At 40.6% G+C, this 19,051-nt stretch overlaps 1 protein-coding gene across 1 annotated transcript in view; it reads right to left on the reverse strand.

Moving 5' to 3' along the window:
* Positions 1-1,482: 1,482 nt before the first annotated feature.
* Positions 1,483-19,051, reverse strand: part of LOC123871682 — an 87,503-nt gene continuing 69,934 nt past the window's right edge. Inside the window, exons 2-6 of the mRNA XM_045915591.1 lie at positions 9,154-9,323; positions 7,538-7,715; positions 7,217-7,356; positions 4,252-4,483; positions 1,483-2,099 (exon numbers count right to left, since the gene is read on the reverse strand). Coding sequence (XP_045771547.1) covers positions 1,999-2,099; positions 4,252-4,483; positions 7,217-7,356; positions 7,538-7,715; positions 9,154-9,323 — 821 coding nt within the window. The 3' untranslated portion in view covers positions 1,483-1,998. The remainder of the gene's footprint in view (positions 2,100-4,251; positions 4,484-7,216; positions 7,357-7,537; positions 7,716-9,153; positions 9,324-19,051) is intronic.

Consider the following 19,051-nt stretch of genomic DNA (forward strand, 5'->3'; position numbering starts at 1 on the left):
ACGAGGTACACTTTAAAATATTTGTAAGTTAGGTACAGTTTTTGGTTGCCTGGAAGAGATCGCTAGGTAGCGATAAGGCCGCGAAATTGTACCTATATTTTGTTGTGCTTTGTATGTGTTTTTCTGTACTAATTTTGTGGTGTACAATAAAAGTATATTCATCCATTTATTCATTCGTACATACATGATAATGCAATATAAGACGAAAGTGAGCTTAGCTGATAGCTCGCGGTATTTCGTTAGGGCGCTAGGGCGCTCCGTTAGGGCGCTCCGTTAGGGCGCTCTAGTGAGCCAAAGTGTCTCACCAGACTAGACCGGAGACAATTTAGAAATTATAAGGAGCTCATCAAATGTTCAGTAAAATATTTAAAATCGTCAAAAAATAAAAGCTTAACTTTGTAATATTACCAAAGAAGACTAATAGCATACATAATAGTAGTAATAACTAATCTTACAAAATGTTAATTTTATTCAATTACATACCTTATCTTGTTACCTACCTTAAACTTCCCTCTATCAGCTCTTGCACTAATCTACAGATTGAATCAGACCAAGCATGTTGTATCTCCATATGCATAGCTTTATGCATGCTTATAATTTGCATTGCATGATACAATATAAATTGCAAAATGTAACCCAACTGGGATGTAAATTGTAATAACCATTAAAATATCACTATACAGAAGATGTTTTTTATGGGAATGAGGTTAGAACCAAAAGGCAGATAAAGAATACGCCATACTTGATTGGATTCAATATTAATAATCTCTGTACAATAATTTAGGGTGCAAAATATTACTCAAGAAGTGTAGACGTCATTAAAGTGTGCCACTTATCGTTACAAAGTTTTCAAAAAACTTTGTTATTCAACTGTGTATTGTTTACTTAGTTAATAAATAAAAAATTAGTTATACACTCGAATTCATAAGATGCTTAAATAAAACGTGAAATGTTTTGCTTTTTGCTAGCAAAGTTAGTTAAATTAATTAAGTTCTAAGTAGACACTACCAAAGCAATTGCTAACAATCAAAAGTACTTACTATAAATAAACAATTAAATTAAACAAAAATTTACTAAGTAAAAAAAAAATACTTAAAAAATCGGTCCTGGGAAAAAAATGCATGTGTAACATATTTAAAACAACGTTTACCTCTTACACTATATTTAAAGGTTTCACAGACAACACAATCATTGGAAAATTACAATTTTAAACCACAATACTTTACAATTTTTACTAAAGAAATATATTTTATATTTGTTTAGATTATAGAATACATAGCTAGATAGACTTTGACTGACTATCTGTTTGTTAGTATTGAGTTTTGCAAGCGTTTACGTACTCTCTGGCATTTTCGCAAATTAAGCTCAGCAGCGCCCCTAGCGTCTACGCAGGGAACTGTGCGCTTAGTATGAGATTTTACATCTTACTAATGTTCATCATCATATGAAACTAAGGAAAATTAAAGTTTTTAGTGCCTAAGGGCGAATACGCACTACATCCGATCCAAATCCGTGAAAATACGTTCCGAAGTCATAGAACTATTTGTATGGTATAGCTTACGCACTGGCTTCGACTTCCGTCATCCGAATTCTTTTCGACATCCGTGAGAATATCTCGGATGTGCCTCGGATTTAAATCGGACAATTAATGACGTAGATAAAATGTCAAAGATGTCGACTGAATAGCTAAGATTTCGATCAGAGATCGGATTAGTGCGTAAGCAATATCTGAGTTAGGTCCGAGTTTTTTATATCCGTTTTTTCACGGATTCGGATCGGCTTAGTGCGTAAGCGTTTGCAAAACTCATAGCTGTTTTATAGACTTATAATATGTGAAATGTTAAGTCTATAAGTCTAAATTCCATCTAGAAATGTACCTATATAATCTAAGTAGGTAGGTATATCTCGTAATAATTATCTTATCTATACTTCACAGCTTCACGTACGTTTTGAAGGTCCACAAATAATTCGTTAGTTCAGTTCAGTAGACAACTGGTCTTATTTCACTAGTAAAGGCACTTGTCTTCGCACGAGGAGTAACAACGTCCAGATAAAAAACTCACAACGCAATCTCATTGCGTTACTCTTACCTACAGCATCTGAAACAAATGAAATTATTAACGCCCATAATATTGTACAAAGTTGTGCGACTTTTGGAAGCTTTTGAACTCCTGAAGAGCCGACAACGCATTGGCGGTTCCTCTGGAGCTATAAATGTTCATGGGCGACGGTAATCACTTATCATGAAGCGGCCCGCTTGCTCATTTGCTCGCTATTTAATTAGGTTTCTAAAAAAAGTTTTTCATTTGAAAACTATACCTAAACATAATATAATTAAATATGTGCATTTGGGTCTTACTCTAGATTTCTTGGTCTAAAAACAGGATTGGATACAATTTGCTCGATAGAAAAAAAACCTTAAACTACTCCAAATATCTTAAAATAAAATTAAAAATAAACCAGAAATCAACGCGTGACCGAGCCCTATTTCAACATACGCTCACGAACCAACAAATAATTATTTTGTACTTTGTAGTGGCTTTGGATGTCGGTTTTTTTAAAAGAATTTTTGAAGTGGATTTCATGAAAAACCCCATTCTACTTTTTCGGTAATATTAGTAGCAGAATATAAACTACTCTATCCCAAACATTTTATTGCTCAGAATATAAGTAACGTCTGGCGGGTCTGGGACTTGCTCTACAAAGTTTGTGTGATTGAAATCATAGAACCTACATCACGCTAAAGTTAAAGTACAAAACTACCTTTTCTCGATAATATTATTTACTTTAAGCCCGGGTATACAGAGCAAGGCAAAACTTCTTGATTGGCCCGCCCGCCTCGCCCGCCTCGCCCGCCCGCATAAAGGATAAAACTTTCTTCCTGCTTCTTAAGAAAACTTCGTCCTTATTTTTAACTGGACGACATAGGAAAGTGGACAAGACTTGATTAAACCTTTAATAAACAATATGAAGTGGTCCTAGGCTCATCGTCATTATGATCATGATCAACCCATCGATCGCTAAGACGAAGTCAAATTTTTTATTATTTGTTGTTATATTGGAAATAAAAACACATATTCTGTGAAAATTTCAACTCTTTATCTATTATGGTTCACGAGATCAGCCCGACAGACAGACAAACGGACAGATGGACAACGTAACGGAAAACGTACAAGCATACATATAATTACGTGGACACACTTTACTACACATTGTTTTCATCAAGGACAACCCCGGTTTTAAGCTGTAATTGGAAACCAAAGTAATAAAATATAGCAAAAAAATAAGTTCTTCAGAGAAAATGTCGACATATCCACCAATAAAGGAAATATAAAGCAGGAAAGCGAGACTTCATTTCGCCATATATGTCTTGAATAAAGTTATTGCAACAGTATTTCACATTATTTGCATATGCAGGCAATTTCCTTACTTCAGACGCGCGCTAACCGCGTCGTCCTCACGGAGACAATGCGGTGCAGGCATAAATAAAACGGTTAAGACTTTTTATTATCTTTGTGTAGTAACATTTGGATACAACCATTTGGTGTAAGTGCAAGCCTTCCTCAGTAGATATGTGATTAAACTGTAGGCTACAATAATATACAAAATATTCTTAGGTACAAGAAAATTGGTGATTACTTATTATTATTGATAGATAAACGAGAAACGGTAATAGGCTTGCGACTCCTGCGCTCCGTAAACCGTAAACTATAATAGAGTTTATACTGCATAGTCAAGAATACTATGTATTGGAGGAAGATACTCATCTACTTACTATGTACCCTATTGGTAACATGGTTAACAATTTCTCTTCACGTGATATTGTTGGCCATGGCTAATTAGCCTGGCAGGGAGGGGGTGTTGTCCGCGCGTCCGAGTGTCCCGAGCAGAGGGCGCAGTAGACCCATGGGGCATAGCTTCAGGAGCGGAGGGCATCCAATCACTGGCTGCTTTACCGATCCTCGCCTGTTCGGTTTAGTGACGGGCGAGGGAGATGTTGAGGATGGGGAACGTCGAAGGAGAACTGCCTTCCCCGTGAACCCTAGCCCACGGGAGGACCCGTGGGTGATTGACTAGGCGTAGTCCGTCGTTCACAGTATGGTCCTCGGGATGGTTTACAAAAAAAGGTAACTCTCGACGTAGATATATATACGAACGACCATGCTGTGCACGTCCGGCGGCCGCGTGGGTGACGTGGCTCGACATAACCACGGTGACTCGCATAGTCGAGAAGTTAAGGAAGATACTTACTAGTTTTACTTAACATAGGAGATGATATGTGGGGACGACTCTCGACGTAGAGCCGCACGGCCATGCTGCGCACGTTCGGCGGCCGCGTGGGCAGCGTGGCTCGACACTCCAGCGAGAGGAAGCCGCGGTGGGTCGCGTAGTCGTCTGGATACACGTGTAAAGTGCGCCACGAGGCACGCAGGCCGTCACCGTCGGCTCCGGATACATGTGTCTCCCCAGTTATGACTGGGTCCTGTTGAAATATTAAAATAAATATTAAACAAGTGTAAATTAAAAATTTATAACACCCCCGACAAGTGAAGGTTACAGTAACTAGAAAAAAGCTGATAACTTCAAACGGCTAAACCCATTTTCTTGGGTTATAGCTAAGAACACTCTCGATCAAGCCACCTTTCAAACAAAAAAAAAAACTAAATTAAAATCGGTTCATTAGTATAGGAGCTACGATGCCACGGACAGATACACAAATACACAAAAGTTATGTACTGTTTCATGAGACTTAGAGACTGAGGTCCGTCCCTATTCTAAAGGTAGGGTGTTCAACCACCGTTCGATGGTGCTCGGGTACGACCTCTAACTTTCCGGAGTTATGTGTACTTAAGTAATTAAATATCACTTGTTTTAAGTGCGAAAAAAATATCGTGAGGAATCCAGTATGCCTGAGAGTTCTCCATAATGTTCTCAAAGGTGTGTAAAGTCCGCCAATCTGCACTGAGCCAGCGTGGCAGACTAGTCCTAAGGCAGTCCACATTTTAGGAAGAGACTCGTGCTCAGTAGTGCGTGACGATGTGTTAATCATGATGATAATGCTGATAAATTACTGTTTCGCTCCATTAGAGACAATATTTCACTTCACTGAACTATTACTATAGAATATATAAATACAGGCAATAATATATCTGTAATGCATAGTTAGGAGAATTTAGCCTTTGAGTAATTACTTATCCGGTCCAGTAGAGACAAAAGTTCGATTCACTGAACTATAATACAGGCTTCCCACGGTGCGTGAGTGTGCGGATTATCACGCACGACCAAACGCGGATGATAGAAAGCCACACACAGCGCACAAGGCTCGGATGACGACAATGACGCGTCTGCGCTACCACAGACGATACTCTTCCCGTGGTGCGTCAGTGCGGACTTGTGCGCGCCGTCCGCAATATCACGCACCGTGGGAAGCCAGTATTGATTTATTTATTGATTTATTGAATATTACCTCAGTATGCTTACAGCAACGCCAAATCGCATACTGACTCAGGGGTTACATACATATAGTTTGTTGAATTCGTTAATATTAATATCAAAAACACATTATACTATAGACTATATAAATACAGGTAATAATAATATGTAATGCATAGTTAGGAGAATTTAGCCTCTGAGTAATTACCATTCCGGTCCATTAGAGACAAAAGTTCGGTTCAATGCTCACGCCGAGTTCGGCGCTCCAGGGTATTTCGCTATGTAGTTACCAATTGGGCGATTAAAGATTCAATTATATCTACGTAGAGATGTACTAGTTTTCATCTATTGAAGATCTATTGTTACTATTGAAGTTTGGAATTATTTTGAATAGCGGAAGAGTTTACATTAGATTCTGATTTACTTACTACCTGATGGTGCATGGATTTAGGTATTTAAAAATACCGTGGGAATCAAAATTAGCCTATGTACATCGCCAGGTCTTTTAACTAAAGCCATGAAATAATCACGTTGATCCGTTGCTCCGTTGCGGCGTGATTGAAAGACAAACCAACAAACAAACACTCTTTTGCACTTATAATATGGTTAGTTACTGGTTGATAATATATCTGTAATGCATAGTTAGGAGAATTTAGCCTTTGAGTAATTACCATTCCGGTCCATTAGAGACAAAAGTTCGATTCAATGCTCACGCCGAGTTCGGCGCTCGTTTTCGAGTTCGCTATGTAGTTACCAATTGGGCGATTAAAGATTCAATTATGTCTACGTAGAGATGCTCTAGTTCTCATCTATTGATGATCTATTGTTACTATTGAAGTTTGGAATTATTTTTAACAGCTGATAGTTTATTACACTGCCTGAAAATCAGCGCTGCTGTAATCAAATACTGCAGCATTAATTATGCTTAGGCAGTAGCTCCTTTACCTCACTTGAAATGATCACATAGGATTTTCTTTTTGATTCTGACACAAACAGTGCTATTGTGTTATCTGTGTATCTGTCTGTGACATCATAGACCGATTTAAATGCGCTTTTTTATTCGGTTCTTAGCTATGTTTAATGAAAATCTGTTCAACCGTTTGAGGATTATCAGCTACTGCTTAGCCGGTGTAGGGACCTCAGTCATTCAGATATTTATAGCACTTGTCATATTGTAGACTCGGTCCCGACTAAAATGCAACATTATGGTGACCATGACCAGTAAAGGCTGATATAAATTTTTAATTTATATATCACTCTTTAATAATATAATAATTATTATTAAATTTATTCCTCTTGAGAACGTTGTTGAATGAACCACTTAATATGGGGGTACTGATGTGAGTAGTATCACTCTCCAAAAGTAGGACAACACAAAAAAGTCAATGTTTTAATTTACTTAGCGCGAGTGAAAGAAAAATGGATCCGAATGACACGTCAGAAATGGCGACATTATCACGAACAAAGGGCGAATGGAACAAAAATGTTTTATGTTGCAAGAAATTTATCTTCCTTCTATTACAGGCATAAAAGGCCTGACCTTTGGATCAAAGAAATAAAGGTCGAGCCAAAAATGAGCCTTTTTTAGAGCTTAAGACGACAGATCGGTATACGGGTCACTTACCCTAGCAATGGTGCTTTTTTTAATATTCTATTCAGTATTATAAGGTACAGAGTTTACCTGTAAATGCAATCACAATTCAAAAAAAAAGCGGCCAAATATACGAAAAATGTCGGTAGACCAATGAACTCAAATGATAAGAGGCTCTTATTCCGTTCTTACCTCCTGCAGTTCGGAGTCCACAAACCAGTCCAACATGGCGGCGGGGAGCGAGTGGTCTGACGTGCAGTTCACCAGCGCCTGCTCTCCCGCGTTCACGTATGTCGGTAGACCAATGATGAGAGGCTCATATTCTGGTAGCACTGTTGAAAAAAACGTCAATGTAACGAATAAAAAATTCAAAAACGTATTTCTCCGACTAAAAAACTTCCTTTCTCTGCTCTTTCTTTCAAGTAAGGTTTCAGGTTTCTTTCAGGCTATAAATTTAGAGCACGCAAGCGACCGAGTTCAGCATCTGTTCCAGTGCTGTCAAAGCTCTCTTACCTGCTAGAGTCATATTGGTTGATTTCCTATCTACAGCGAACCGAGGACCCTCACTGGAGACCTCACAGGTATACTTGGCGGTGCCCGGCTCCGGGCGCAGGGTGATCACGCAAGCGAATAGGTCACAGGAACTATTCGTCACTAACACTCCACTGGTGTTGAATGCTCGACTTTCATACTGGAACAAAAGAAAATGTAAGAACACTAAGAAAAATGCAATAGATTTGATATTTTTCACCTAAGTTTAAAAAAAGTAAAGTCGGTTTACTGACGATAGTTGAACGTGACAACAAAGGCCGATTGTGCTTCTTTGTCGCTCGTTCCGCGCTCTCGCTTGCACTTCAAGCCTTACATGGAACGCCTCAGAGCGAGGTAACGCCGCATGAGTCATGTTTTTTCGTGCGTGCAGCCGGCTCTATCGAATTATAAGACGTTGTCACGTCAAAAATATAGTCTAGCGCTTGCGCAGAACTGAAGGCCGCTGGGGTAGACGTGTTCTGGAGTGGAGACCGCGTTTCAGCAAGCGCAGTGTGGGACAACCTCCAACCCGTTGGACTGACGACCTAAAGAGGATAGTAGGAAGTGGGTGGCTGCGGAAGGCGGAGGATTGTGTGAGGTGGCGCGCTATTGGGATGGCCTTTGTCCAGCAGTGGACGCAAACAGCCTGATTGATTGTTTAAATGCTTGACTGGCAAGTGATAACCTAAGATCAAGCACGCTTGCCTAGAAGATGCCTATTCACTCTTGACTATTTGAGTACAGTAGGTACTTTCACTTTTCGTCGCATTAGCAAAATTAGTGCAGACTAAAGCCAAATAATTAAATTTCTTTCTGCGCAGGTTCATCGGCGTAACAAATACTGTAAGAGATATTAAAAATCCCATAGGAATTCTTCGATTTTCCGCGCCGAAAAAATGGTCTATATCTTAAACCACTGAATTAAAAATATTTTATACTGGAAACTGCCAACAAAATAACGTTACACAAATATTTCTCTTCGCATTTCAAGCATACACTTTTCTACTCGTTATGTTCTTATCATGGTAAAACGGAATTTATTTACTAGTAACATTTTTAGTTTTCTCGGAGTGAAGATATCTCATTTTTGCGAAGTAATGTATTATCATTCACGTCCGGAACACTGAGAAATGCGCTGTCGTCTCCAAATCTGACTTGATATAATAAAATCCTGGAGCGTCGGTGCTCTCGAGATTCGTTCCCTAGATATTAAGAGATTAAAGTTTAATATTTTCTACGCGAAAACTACAGCTTTATATTTGTTATCAGTCTAAAAATTTCTACTATATATTAATTTATTAGGACATCATGTAAACGCACATACACTCACTCTCTCTAAAGTGTTAAGCTTACCTCTTCCGGCGTGTATCGGAAATATCGTGCGTGCCTCGGTACCATTTAACAGAGTGCAGTGGAGGGTCGAGAGGTTACTTTGTGTAGTTGCAGTGAAGTCAAGCTTCTATCCGAGGGACAGACCCCAGCAGTATAGTAACTTTCACCTTATAAACTCCGCGTCGACTGGCGTGATGTAGAGTGGAGTGAAGTCGAGTGAGACAGAGTGGAGCAGAGAGGAGTGAAAGAGGGCTAAGCTTAGGTACCTCTTCCGGCGTGTATCGGAAGATCTCATGCGTGCCTCGGTACCACTTGACGGAGTGCAGTGGAGGGTCAAGAGGTTGCTTCGTGTAGTTACAGCGAAGTTCTGCTTCTATCCGCGGGTCAGCCCACCGCGGCACGTCCAATAGCGTTATGGTGTGGCATACGGTACGGGCTGCAAAGAAAAAACTAATATTAGATACTGGCTCAGTTTATTGTAGGCTCTTCTCGGACCACGGCGCGTTTGGAACACTCTAGCTTTAGTTTTAAGTTAACATAATCAATAGTCACTCATCATAATCATTATCAACCCGTCACCGGCTCACTACTGAGGACAGTTTTCCTGTCAGAATGAGACGTGTTTAGCTATAGTATATGATATTGGCGAAGTGCAGATTGGGAGACTTCACACACATCATAAAAGAGAACTCTCAGGCATGCAAGATGCAGGATTCCTTACGATGATTTCTTTTACCGCTAAACAAATGATATTTAATTGCTTAAATTAATTTGGTATGCAGTTAGTATTCGCTAATATATAGAAATATTTTTTTTTAAATTCTTAAAAAAAACTTAAGGGTGTAAAATAGGTGTTTGAAATAAGTGTAGTCCACGCGGACCAAGTCACGAGCATAAGCTAGTCCTAAATATAGCTCTAAGGCCAGGAAAGAATTTTGCGGAAAGTCGGTCGCGGAATTCGCTGGAATGTATCATATTGAAATATTAGGAACGTGCCCATTTTATTTGTGTGGACAAAACGCCGAGGAAAATTTCCGATTTTTCGCTCGACTTCCTGGCATTTATTTATTTTATTACGAAAACCTCAATGGAAGCTTCACTTTTTAGGGTTCCGTACCCAAAGGATGAAAAGCGGATCCTTATTAATATCACTCTGCTGTTTATCTGTCTGTCTGTCTGTCTATCCGCGTGTCACAGGTCTCTAGCACGAAGACTAAATGAGCTAGCTACAAACCTGTTTGGTGTTTGATGTAGAACGTTGACCCAATACCAAATATTGAATTAAAAATTCAATTAAATTATTTTTCAGGGGGCTACTTTACATGAATAAGGAGCTTCTTACCCTAGCATATAGGGTATCATTGTTTAGAGCTTATTGAGTAAAGTGCGAATATATATTTTTAATTTTTTATCTTAAAAAAATTAGGAAATAGTGGTTATAAAGTTATAATTAGTTAGGCTCCAAAATATGATGTTTATAATTATGCGAAACCTTAAAATAGCGAGGCCCGACTCGACCTTGGTTGGTTTTTATACCTTTTGCGGTAGAGCATATTATAGCGCCTGTTGGCACTAGTTCATCTGATTAGTTAAACCGTTGAACACATACCCAGAACCGTACAAAACATATTGAGTACTTTTCTTGATCATAGTAAGACAATGAAAATAACACGACAATCATGTAAATGTAGGTAGGTATATTTAGGCAGCGTTTTCAGTAAATTAAACAATGGATGGTGCAAGTGCTCTTGACAGTCGTCTCAAATGAAATTATGATTATAATGAAGAGAGAAAATAACATTTCTACAAAAAGAAAAGTCCAAGAGTTCGCTTATTATGCAGAACACAAAAATTTCAGGGGCCCTTGTAAGAACGTTGACTTTCAAACAATATTGGAGTGTCATAATGAAATTTCTTTGTTCTCTACAGACGGATCGCATTTAAATTGTACTTAAAACAAAAGAATCCAGAATGTTCCATTCCAAGCTCAGCTTATTTTGCAAGAATCAAATTTTCATTTCACTATTTTTGTTGGATCAATTCGAAAAGGAGGGCTTCGTTAGGTCCACGGGAATCGGGTATGTAAGGGGTATGTTTTTGTTAGATACCTAAAGTTTATCTTGCAGTTATCAAACGAGACCTAAGTATAACTAATTATTCATTATTTACCATTACACAATGCTTAGAACAAAAATACACGTATCGGTCCAAAAGATCTCGACTTCAAAAGACAGACTTTTTCCTATTCCCAAGGCTTTAGCAGTAAAGGTTTTAAATATCGCCACAGGAGCTTAAATTAAAATACTAGGTGACTGACTGACTAAAACCGCCGAAATTAATTCATGCACATTTCGGTAGATTTATGATCGTGACCACTTTATGGAAAATTGAAACATTACATTAGACAAAACAGCAATAATTTATCGGCTGTCCGTCGCGCTGCGGGAATAAATTATGAGAGTATTGGGAATTGGGAATTGGGAAAATGCGTTGCAATACCGTGTTGTTTTAGCACAACTTTGTTGACTTTACTATTACCAACATTAAACTACTAGTAGTTTATTTTCTAAATATCAATTTATCAAACCAATAATGTATTTATGAAGTCGAGCGAGCATAATGAAAGAAACTAGAAATAGAATAGTGTGAAGCTCGCCCGACTTCATACATACATTACACGTGTAGAAACAAACAATATTTTTTACTTTTTAGTGTTTGTGGTTTTTGAAGTCGGTTTCATTTTTCTTTTGAAAATTTCTTTTGAGACCCTCCTCCTTTTTCGAAGTCGGTTAAAAACTATCAGGTAGGTATGCGTGGGGGCGCCAGCCAGGTAACCTCCCAGTGCGCCTGGATGCCTCGGCAGACGTCGCTGGCTGGGTCGCGGTTGTTTGCTTCGGCGTTCCCGTGACCCAGTCGCCAGGCGACGCGCAGTAGCGCCGCTGGGGTTTAGTGGGTATTCCGGTCGCCTCTCGGCCGGCGAGTCCGGTACAGTACAGGTAAAGCCCTTCATATTATGATACTCCACTTTGTAACCTTACTTTGAAAGTTGAAAATACTAATATTATTAATATTTGTTCATGTTTACATTTTTTGTGATGTAACCTCAAATTCACGGTTTTCGGATTTTTTTCTTAATTATGTGTGCTTTAAGACTAACCTACCTGCCAAATTTCATGATTCTAGATCAATGGGAAGCACTCCGTAGGTTTCTTGACAGACACGACGGACAGATACTTAGACAGACAACGAAATGATCCTATAAGGTTTCCTATTTTCATTTTCAGGTACGAAACCCTAAAAATAATAATATGCTGTAAGTTGCTACGAGACCCTTCGTGTGGATGCTCGACTTGCTCATGACCGGTTATTATATTTATTTAAGTTTTAACATTGAAACGAATGAAAAGCCCGAAATGAATTTTCAATGATATTGTTGGGTTTGTTGAAATGGAATTCAAAACACAATTGCAAAGTTTTTCCGAGTCTCCAGTAGGTATCCGAGTGAAACGTGCCTACATTATATTTTAGAGGCTTTGTGTGGTGTCGCTTGGTGGTCGCTTGTTCCGTATGTTATTAAGTATCCGAGGGTCAAGGTTCGATCGTTTGTTAAATTAATCGATATAGATCCTTTCCTTTTCTAACACGCAGTGATGTCACACGAATGTCTCGCTCGCGCGCTCTTTAGCTTGGGTTGATGAACTTGCGCGGGCAAAATTTAAACCAGTCCATCTATAGTTACCACTGCTTATAAAGCCCGAAAGTCGTTATTTAACACGTAAATGTACGTATAAAAGGGAAATACCTAGAGCTCGCAAAGCCTAGTTAGTTTTTATCATCAGTGAGATTCAAAGCGACCAAAACCTCTCAATGGCAGCGCCGAGGTCTCCGTAATACGCTCTCATTTACATAATCTCGGCCCGACATAGCCAACGAATTACTTTTTTAATTTAGACCTTTTAATCCAGTTTTAGTTGCATTGCCAATGACCTGGAAATACAGATTATCACCATGATCACCTACTTAGCACGAATTTCCTCTCAGAATGAGAAGGGTTTATAATATTATGTAGGCTAAGTATATGAAAGGGAAAGCTGACTGATTGACTGACTGACTGATCGGGCAACTGCCCGAACATGCTGTGCACGACGAACCGCGCTCCGATGCAAGACCGGTGAAATAGCTACAGGAGCGAGCAGAAAGGCGCTCTCGACCAATCAGGAGCGAGCATTCTAAGATTGAAAATTATGTGCACGACGGAGCCGCGTTCCGCTGCAAGACTGGCGAAGTAACTACATGAGCGAGCAGAAAATTATAAGAATTTGGCAAATTAATAAAGAATACATTGATTTAAAGTATAAGTATAGGTAGATAACTAAGAAAACTATGTAAAACCAATAATAAATAGAATCTAGGTCTAGTATTTGCGGAAATATAACTCGATATAGTTATTAAGGAAAAATGTAAATAACTTAGAAAGTATTGAATAATTGTAAATGTTTTTTGTTTATACGAATAAAGATTAGCGCGATCCCTAATCTGGGAAAAAACAGTACACCTAGGTTTTAGGCAAAAGGCTAAAACCTAGGACTTAAGGTTGTACAATTTCTTTAATCCATTGCCCGTAGATTAATTAGAGAACAGGAAAATAATATGTTGTAAACGATTCATTTGATCGAGATCTAGCCTTTTAAAACCAAAGACTGCAAATATAAGAAGTAAAGACCTAGGAAATCTAGATTCAAACACTAGAATTAATTTATGTAATTATTTAGTAAAGTAACATATGTAGAACATTTATTATAGGTAGTCTAGATAAATCAAGACGTCTAGCATACCAAATTGTACTTGTAACATGCATACTTTCGCTGCAACCGCGTCTCGCGAAATGAATGCGGGGACCTGGCGCGGGTGATATTTATAGCCTCGGTGGTGCGGGGCAGGGTCATATAAATATGCAAAATCCGAAATTCCGCCGTTATTCGGAAAATAGATGTCGCAGAGTAAGCATGCATGATTCTAGGTATTGTAAATAAACTAGACTAAGTATTAGTTAAGGAATCAACATAATATGTAAATAGAAAATGGGAAAAATAAAGGCTTAACCACAGAGGGGGTGAGGCAGCGAATATTCTAGATAATTGGGCAAAAATATATATAAACGCGGGGGTGTCTTGACTGGACATTCCACTGATCACCGAACAAGAGTCAGCGACAAGAAAATCGGAAAACTGGGAAAATCGCTGCCTCACTACGCCTGTCTGGAGACTGCAGAACGACATAGCGCATTTTTATTGCACCTCGGGGTTGGGGGCGAGGTTCGATACCCGGGGAAAGCTACCCCCCACATTTTCTGGTCCTTCGAGCCGGATTAAAGGAAAATTCTACAGAACCAAGTGCGGGTCATCGAAAATCAAGAAAATGCCTACAACGCGGTCTCAAGCCAACGCGTCGGAAAATATTGTTCCAGTCAGTGAGAATCATCCCGGCGGTGTGAGAAGTACCACTTCAAGACCTACTGCCACCAGCGGTGTGAGGGACTCCGTCTCAAGACCTACTGCTGCATCAAGCCGCGACACGTCAGCGGCCACATCGGAGAGTGCAGAACGCACCACAACCTCCGAGGGTACAGATCGTACCACCACAAGTGGATCAACCACGTCCACGGAAAATTCCACGGAAAACACGACATCTTCTAACGTCACGGCAAAACCAACAGGGGACTCCGGGCGCGCCATGCCGACGAAGTCACATCGCTCCGGGTCAAGAAAGCTGAAAGAAGCTGAATTGAAGGAAAAACTGGCCGCCCTGAAGTTAGAAGAGATCCGAGCATCTATCGCTCTCGCTCAAGCACAATTGGAAAAGCATCACGCTGCCGCTACGGACGAAGAGGACCTGGCGTCAGCATCGGAAAATGAAGATGAAGAAAAAGAGGAACGTTCTAGCCACGTTCAAGAATGGCTGGAGGGAAAATCAGAAAAGGTGAACAATGAAGGACGAGGACAGGGCGCTCGCAGTCGACACGACGACGGAAAATGCGAACACCGGGAAGAAGAAAACCGGCCTGCGCGTCAGCCACTCAACGTAGATGTTACCTCACTGGCAACAGCTCTCAGTCAAGCAGTACGGACGACGAGAGACGCACCGAAGTACCTCCAGGAGCTGCCGGTGTTCAATGGGCAATCCGGTAGTTGGCTAACGTTTCGCGCTGCTTATGAAGAAACCAAGGGGTTATTTTCAAAAACGGAAAATGTATCAAGACTGCGCCGCAGCGTCAAGGGGGCGGCGCATGAAGCTATCAGCAGTCTATTCATCAGCTCACCAGATCCAAAGAATATCATGGAAGCTCTGGAAAGAAGATTTGGGAGACCTGATGCATTGGCAATAAGCGAAATACAGAAAATAAAATCGCTTGGAAAATTAAGTGATAGCCCACGTGACCTATGTATATTTGCAAACAAAGTATCGAATATAATAGCTACATTGGAAGCCTTGAAGAAAATTCAATATATGTACAATCCAGAGTTGGTGAAGGCCACGATAGAAAAATTAACGCCGATTTTACGAAAAGCGTGGTATGACTATGCTGCGAAGGAAAAGGAGGACATTCCTGATTTGAAGAAACTCGCGACATTTTTAAATGAAGAGGCGGACAAGTGCGGAGCGTACGCGCAACCTGAAGACATCTCAGGGTATAATGAGAGGTATACGAAGAAGAGGATCGAGCATACCTACTCCACGAAAGAGCAGAATACCAAGAAGGAACAATGTCCTGTTTGCAGATTAGACCACCAGTTACCCGAGTGCAAATGCTTCCGTGACGTCAACACGAACGAACGCTGGGAAATTGTAAAGAAGCATCGTATCTGTTTCCTATGTCTAAGAAGCCCGCATCGTCGGTCTACGTGCAGGGCCAAGAAGTGTGGTCACGACGGCTGCAGTATGTCGCATCATCGACTTCTCCATCACAAGAAAAGAGAGGCTTCACCGTCGCCGTCATCGCCGGTCGTCGCTGAAGTCACGTCTACGGTGGAAATCGTGAAAAACGCCAGCAATAGAAGCCGACAAGCATACTTGAAGATTGCACCGGTCACGCTCACGGGACCCACCGGTGCCCGCGTCGATACCTACGCCCTTATGGACGACGGCAGCACTATCACGTTGATCGACGAAAACCTGGCGGAAATATTGGAGCTCGATGGGCCGCGGGATCCTATGTGGGTACAAGGCCTTAATGAAACAGTGAGGCACGAAAACAGCCGACGCGTCGACGTCAAGATACGAGGACGGTTCAATGAAGAAGAGTTTACGTTACGAAACGCCCGCACAGTACAACGCCTTATGTTTACGAAACAGAATATCGAACAAAGAGAACTAAGGGACTGCGTCCACCTACAGGAAATTGAAGATAAATTGATATACAAGAACGCGAGCCCGAAGATACTTATCGGTCAAGATAACTGGGAGTTATTGTCGGCATTGGAGATCCGTACCGGTCGTCGAGATCAACCGGTGGCTTCAAATACACGACTAGGATGGGTTCTACACGGATGTCGCACGTCATATCACGAGAATGTCGCCTTCTGTGGTCACATTATACTCAAGGAACAAGATAACAAAATGGAAAATATGAGGAAGGAGTTCTTCAACATGGAAGCTCTCGGTATCAATCCCAGAAGACAGAAGAGTGATCCAGAAGAACGCGCGATGAAAATTCAAAAGGAAAATAGTAGAAGATTGCCCGATGGCCGCTTCGAAACTTCGTTGCTATGGAAACAAGATGACTTCGTTGTACCTAACAACTACGATGACGCCTTCAAGCGATTGAAGACTTTAGAAAAAAAGTTAGACCGCGATCCGGTTCTCAAGGAAAAATACGACGCAACGAAAAGAAAACGTACGAAACCGAATCCCATAGAAGATCCTAGCTGGACAAGGGGCCGAAAAATTGAAAAGGACTCAAGTACGAGTGTGATGAGAAGGGAAAAAAGAAAATTCGTGCATTTGGAATCAGATTACGTTCTAAAAGCGGAAAAACTATGGGTGCGAGAAGTGCAAGCACAATCATACGCGAGTGAAAGAGAACGCATCATACGGGGAAACGCCCCCGGCCCACGTGACAAGCTCGCAAGTCTGAGTGTTTACCTAGAAAATGATGGGCTAATTCGTCTACGGGGAAGAATCAAAGCGACTACGGAAATCACCATGGAAACGGTCAACCCTTCTCTGCTAGATGGAAAACATAAATATACAAAAATGTATATACAATATGTACACGAAAAAATGCATCACGGCGGCGTCGAGTTGACTGTGAACGAGTTACGACAACGATACTGGATCACGCGAATACGACCTACGGTGAAAAGTGTTATAAGGAGCTGTCCGATATGCAAATTAAGAAAAGCGAAGCCAGCTACGACAGCGGCGGGAGCCCTACCATACCGGCTCTCACCCCAAAGTCGGCGATCTAGTCATCATCTGCGATCCAAACCTACCCAGGAACGTATGGCCACGAGGACGAGTATCTCGAGTATATCCAGGGCCGGACGACGAAGTACGCGTCGTGGACGTGACGACGAGCAACGGGCACGTGCTGAAAAGACCAAGCAAGAGGATCGTCGTGCTACCAGTATTAGAGCCGCATGCTGCGACCGGCGGGAGAAATGTGCACGACGAACCGCGCTCCGATGCAAGACCGGTGAAATAGCTACAGGAGCGAGCAGAAAGGCGCTCTCGACCAATCAGGAGCGAGCATTCTAAGATTGAAAATTATGTGCACGACGGAGCCGCGTTCCGCTGCAAGACTGGCGAAGTAACTACATGAGCGAGCAGAAAATTATAAGAATTTGGCAAATTAATAAAGAATACATTGATTTAAAGTATAAGTATAGGTAGATAACTAAGAAAACTATGTAAAACCAATAATAAATAGAATCTAGGTCTAGTATTTGCGGAAATATAACTCGATATAGTTATTAAGGAAAAATGTAAATAACTTAGAAAGTATTGAATAATTGTAAATGTTTTTTGTTTATACGAATAAAGATTAGCGCGATCCCTAATCTGGGAAAAAACAGTACACCTAGGTTTTAGGCAAAAGGCTAAAACCTAGGACTTAAGGTTGTACAATTTCTTTAATCCATTGCCCGTAGATTAATTAGAGAACAGGAAAATAATATGTTGTAAACGATTCATTTGATCGAGATCTAGCCTTTTAAAACCAAAGACTGCAAATATAAGAAGTAAAGACCTAGGAAATCTAGATTCAAACACTAGAATTAATTTATGTAATTATTTAGTAAAGTAACATATGTAGAACATTTATTATAGGTAGTCTAGATAAATCAAGACGTCTAGCATACCAAATTGTACTTGTAACATGCATACTTTCGCTGCAACCGCGTCTCGCGAAATGAATGCGGGGACCTGGCGCGGGTGATATTTATAGCCTCGGTGGTGCGGGGCAGGGTCATATAAATATGCAAAATCCGAAATTCCGCCGTTATTCGGAAAATAGATGTCGCAGAGTAAGCATGCATGATTCTAGGTATTGTAAATAAACTAGACTAAGTATTAGTTAAGGAATCAACATAATATGTAAATAGAAAATGGGAAAAATAAAGGCTTAACCACAGAGGGGGTGAGGCAGCGAATATTCTAGATAATTGGGCAAAAATATATATAAACGCGGGGGTGTCTTGACTGGACATTCCACTGATCACCGAACAAGAGTCAGCGACAAGAAAATCGGAAAGCTGGGAAAATCGCTGCCTCACTACGCTTGGCTGGAGACTGCAGAACGACATAGCGCATTTTTATTGCACCTCGGGGTTGGGGGCGAGGTTCGATACCCGGGGAAAGCTACCCCCCACACATGCCCTATTATTACGTAGACACCCGCTAAGAAAGGATTTTTGAAAATGCAACCCTTAAACCCTTGAAAAGCAATGACCTCATCATTGCTTTCCATCAGGCATGATTATCCTTATGGAATATCATCAAATACGTGTTTTATGCTGTTAAAAATAGTGATTAGTTTTTTTTTTTTAAATTTATGGACTAGAGTTTGGCTGCAATCAGACCTGATGTAGTGCTGGCAAGTAATAATGCAGCCTTAGACCTTAGATGGAACGCGCTTGCCTAAAAGATACCTATTCACTATTGACT

This window comes from Maniola jurtina, chromosome 14 (assembly GCF_905333055.1).
Source record: "Maniola jurtina chromosome 14, ilManJurt1.1, whole genome shotgun sequence".
Classification (NCBI taxonomy): domain Eukaryota; kingdom Metazoa; phylum Arthropoda; class Insecta; order Lepidoptera; family Nymphalidae; genus Maniola; species Maniola jurtina.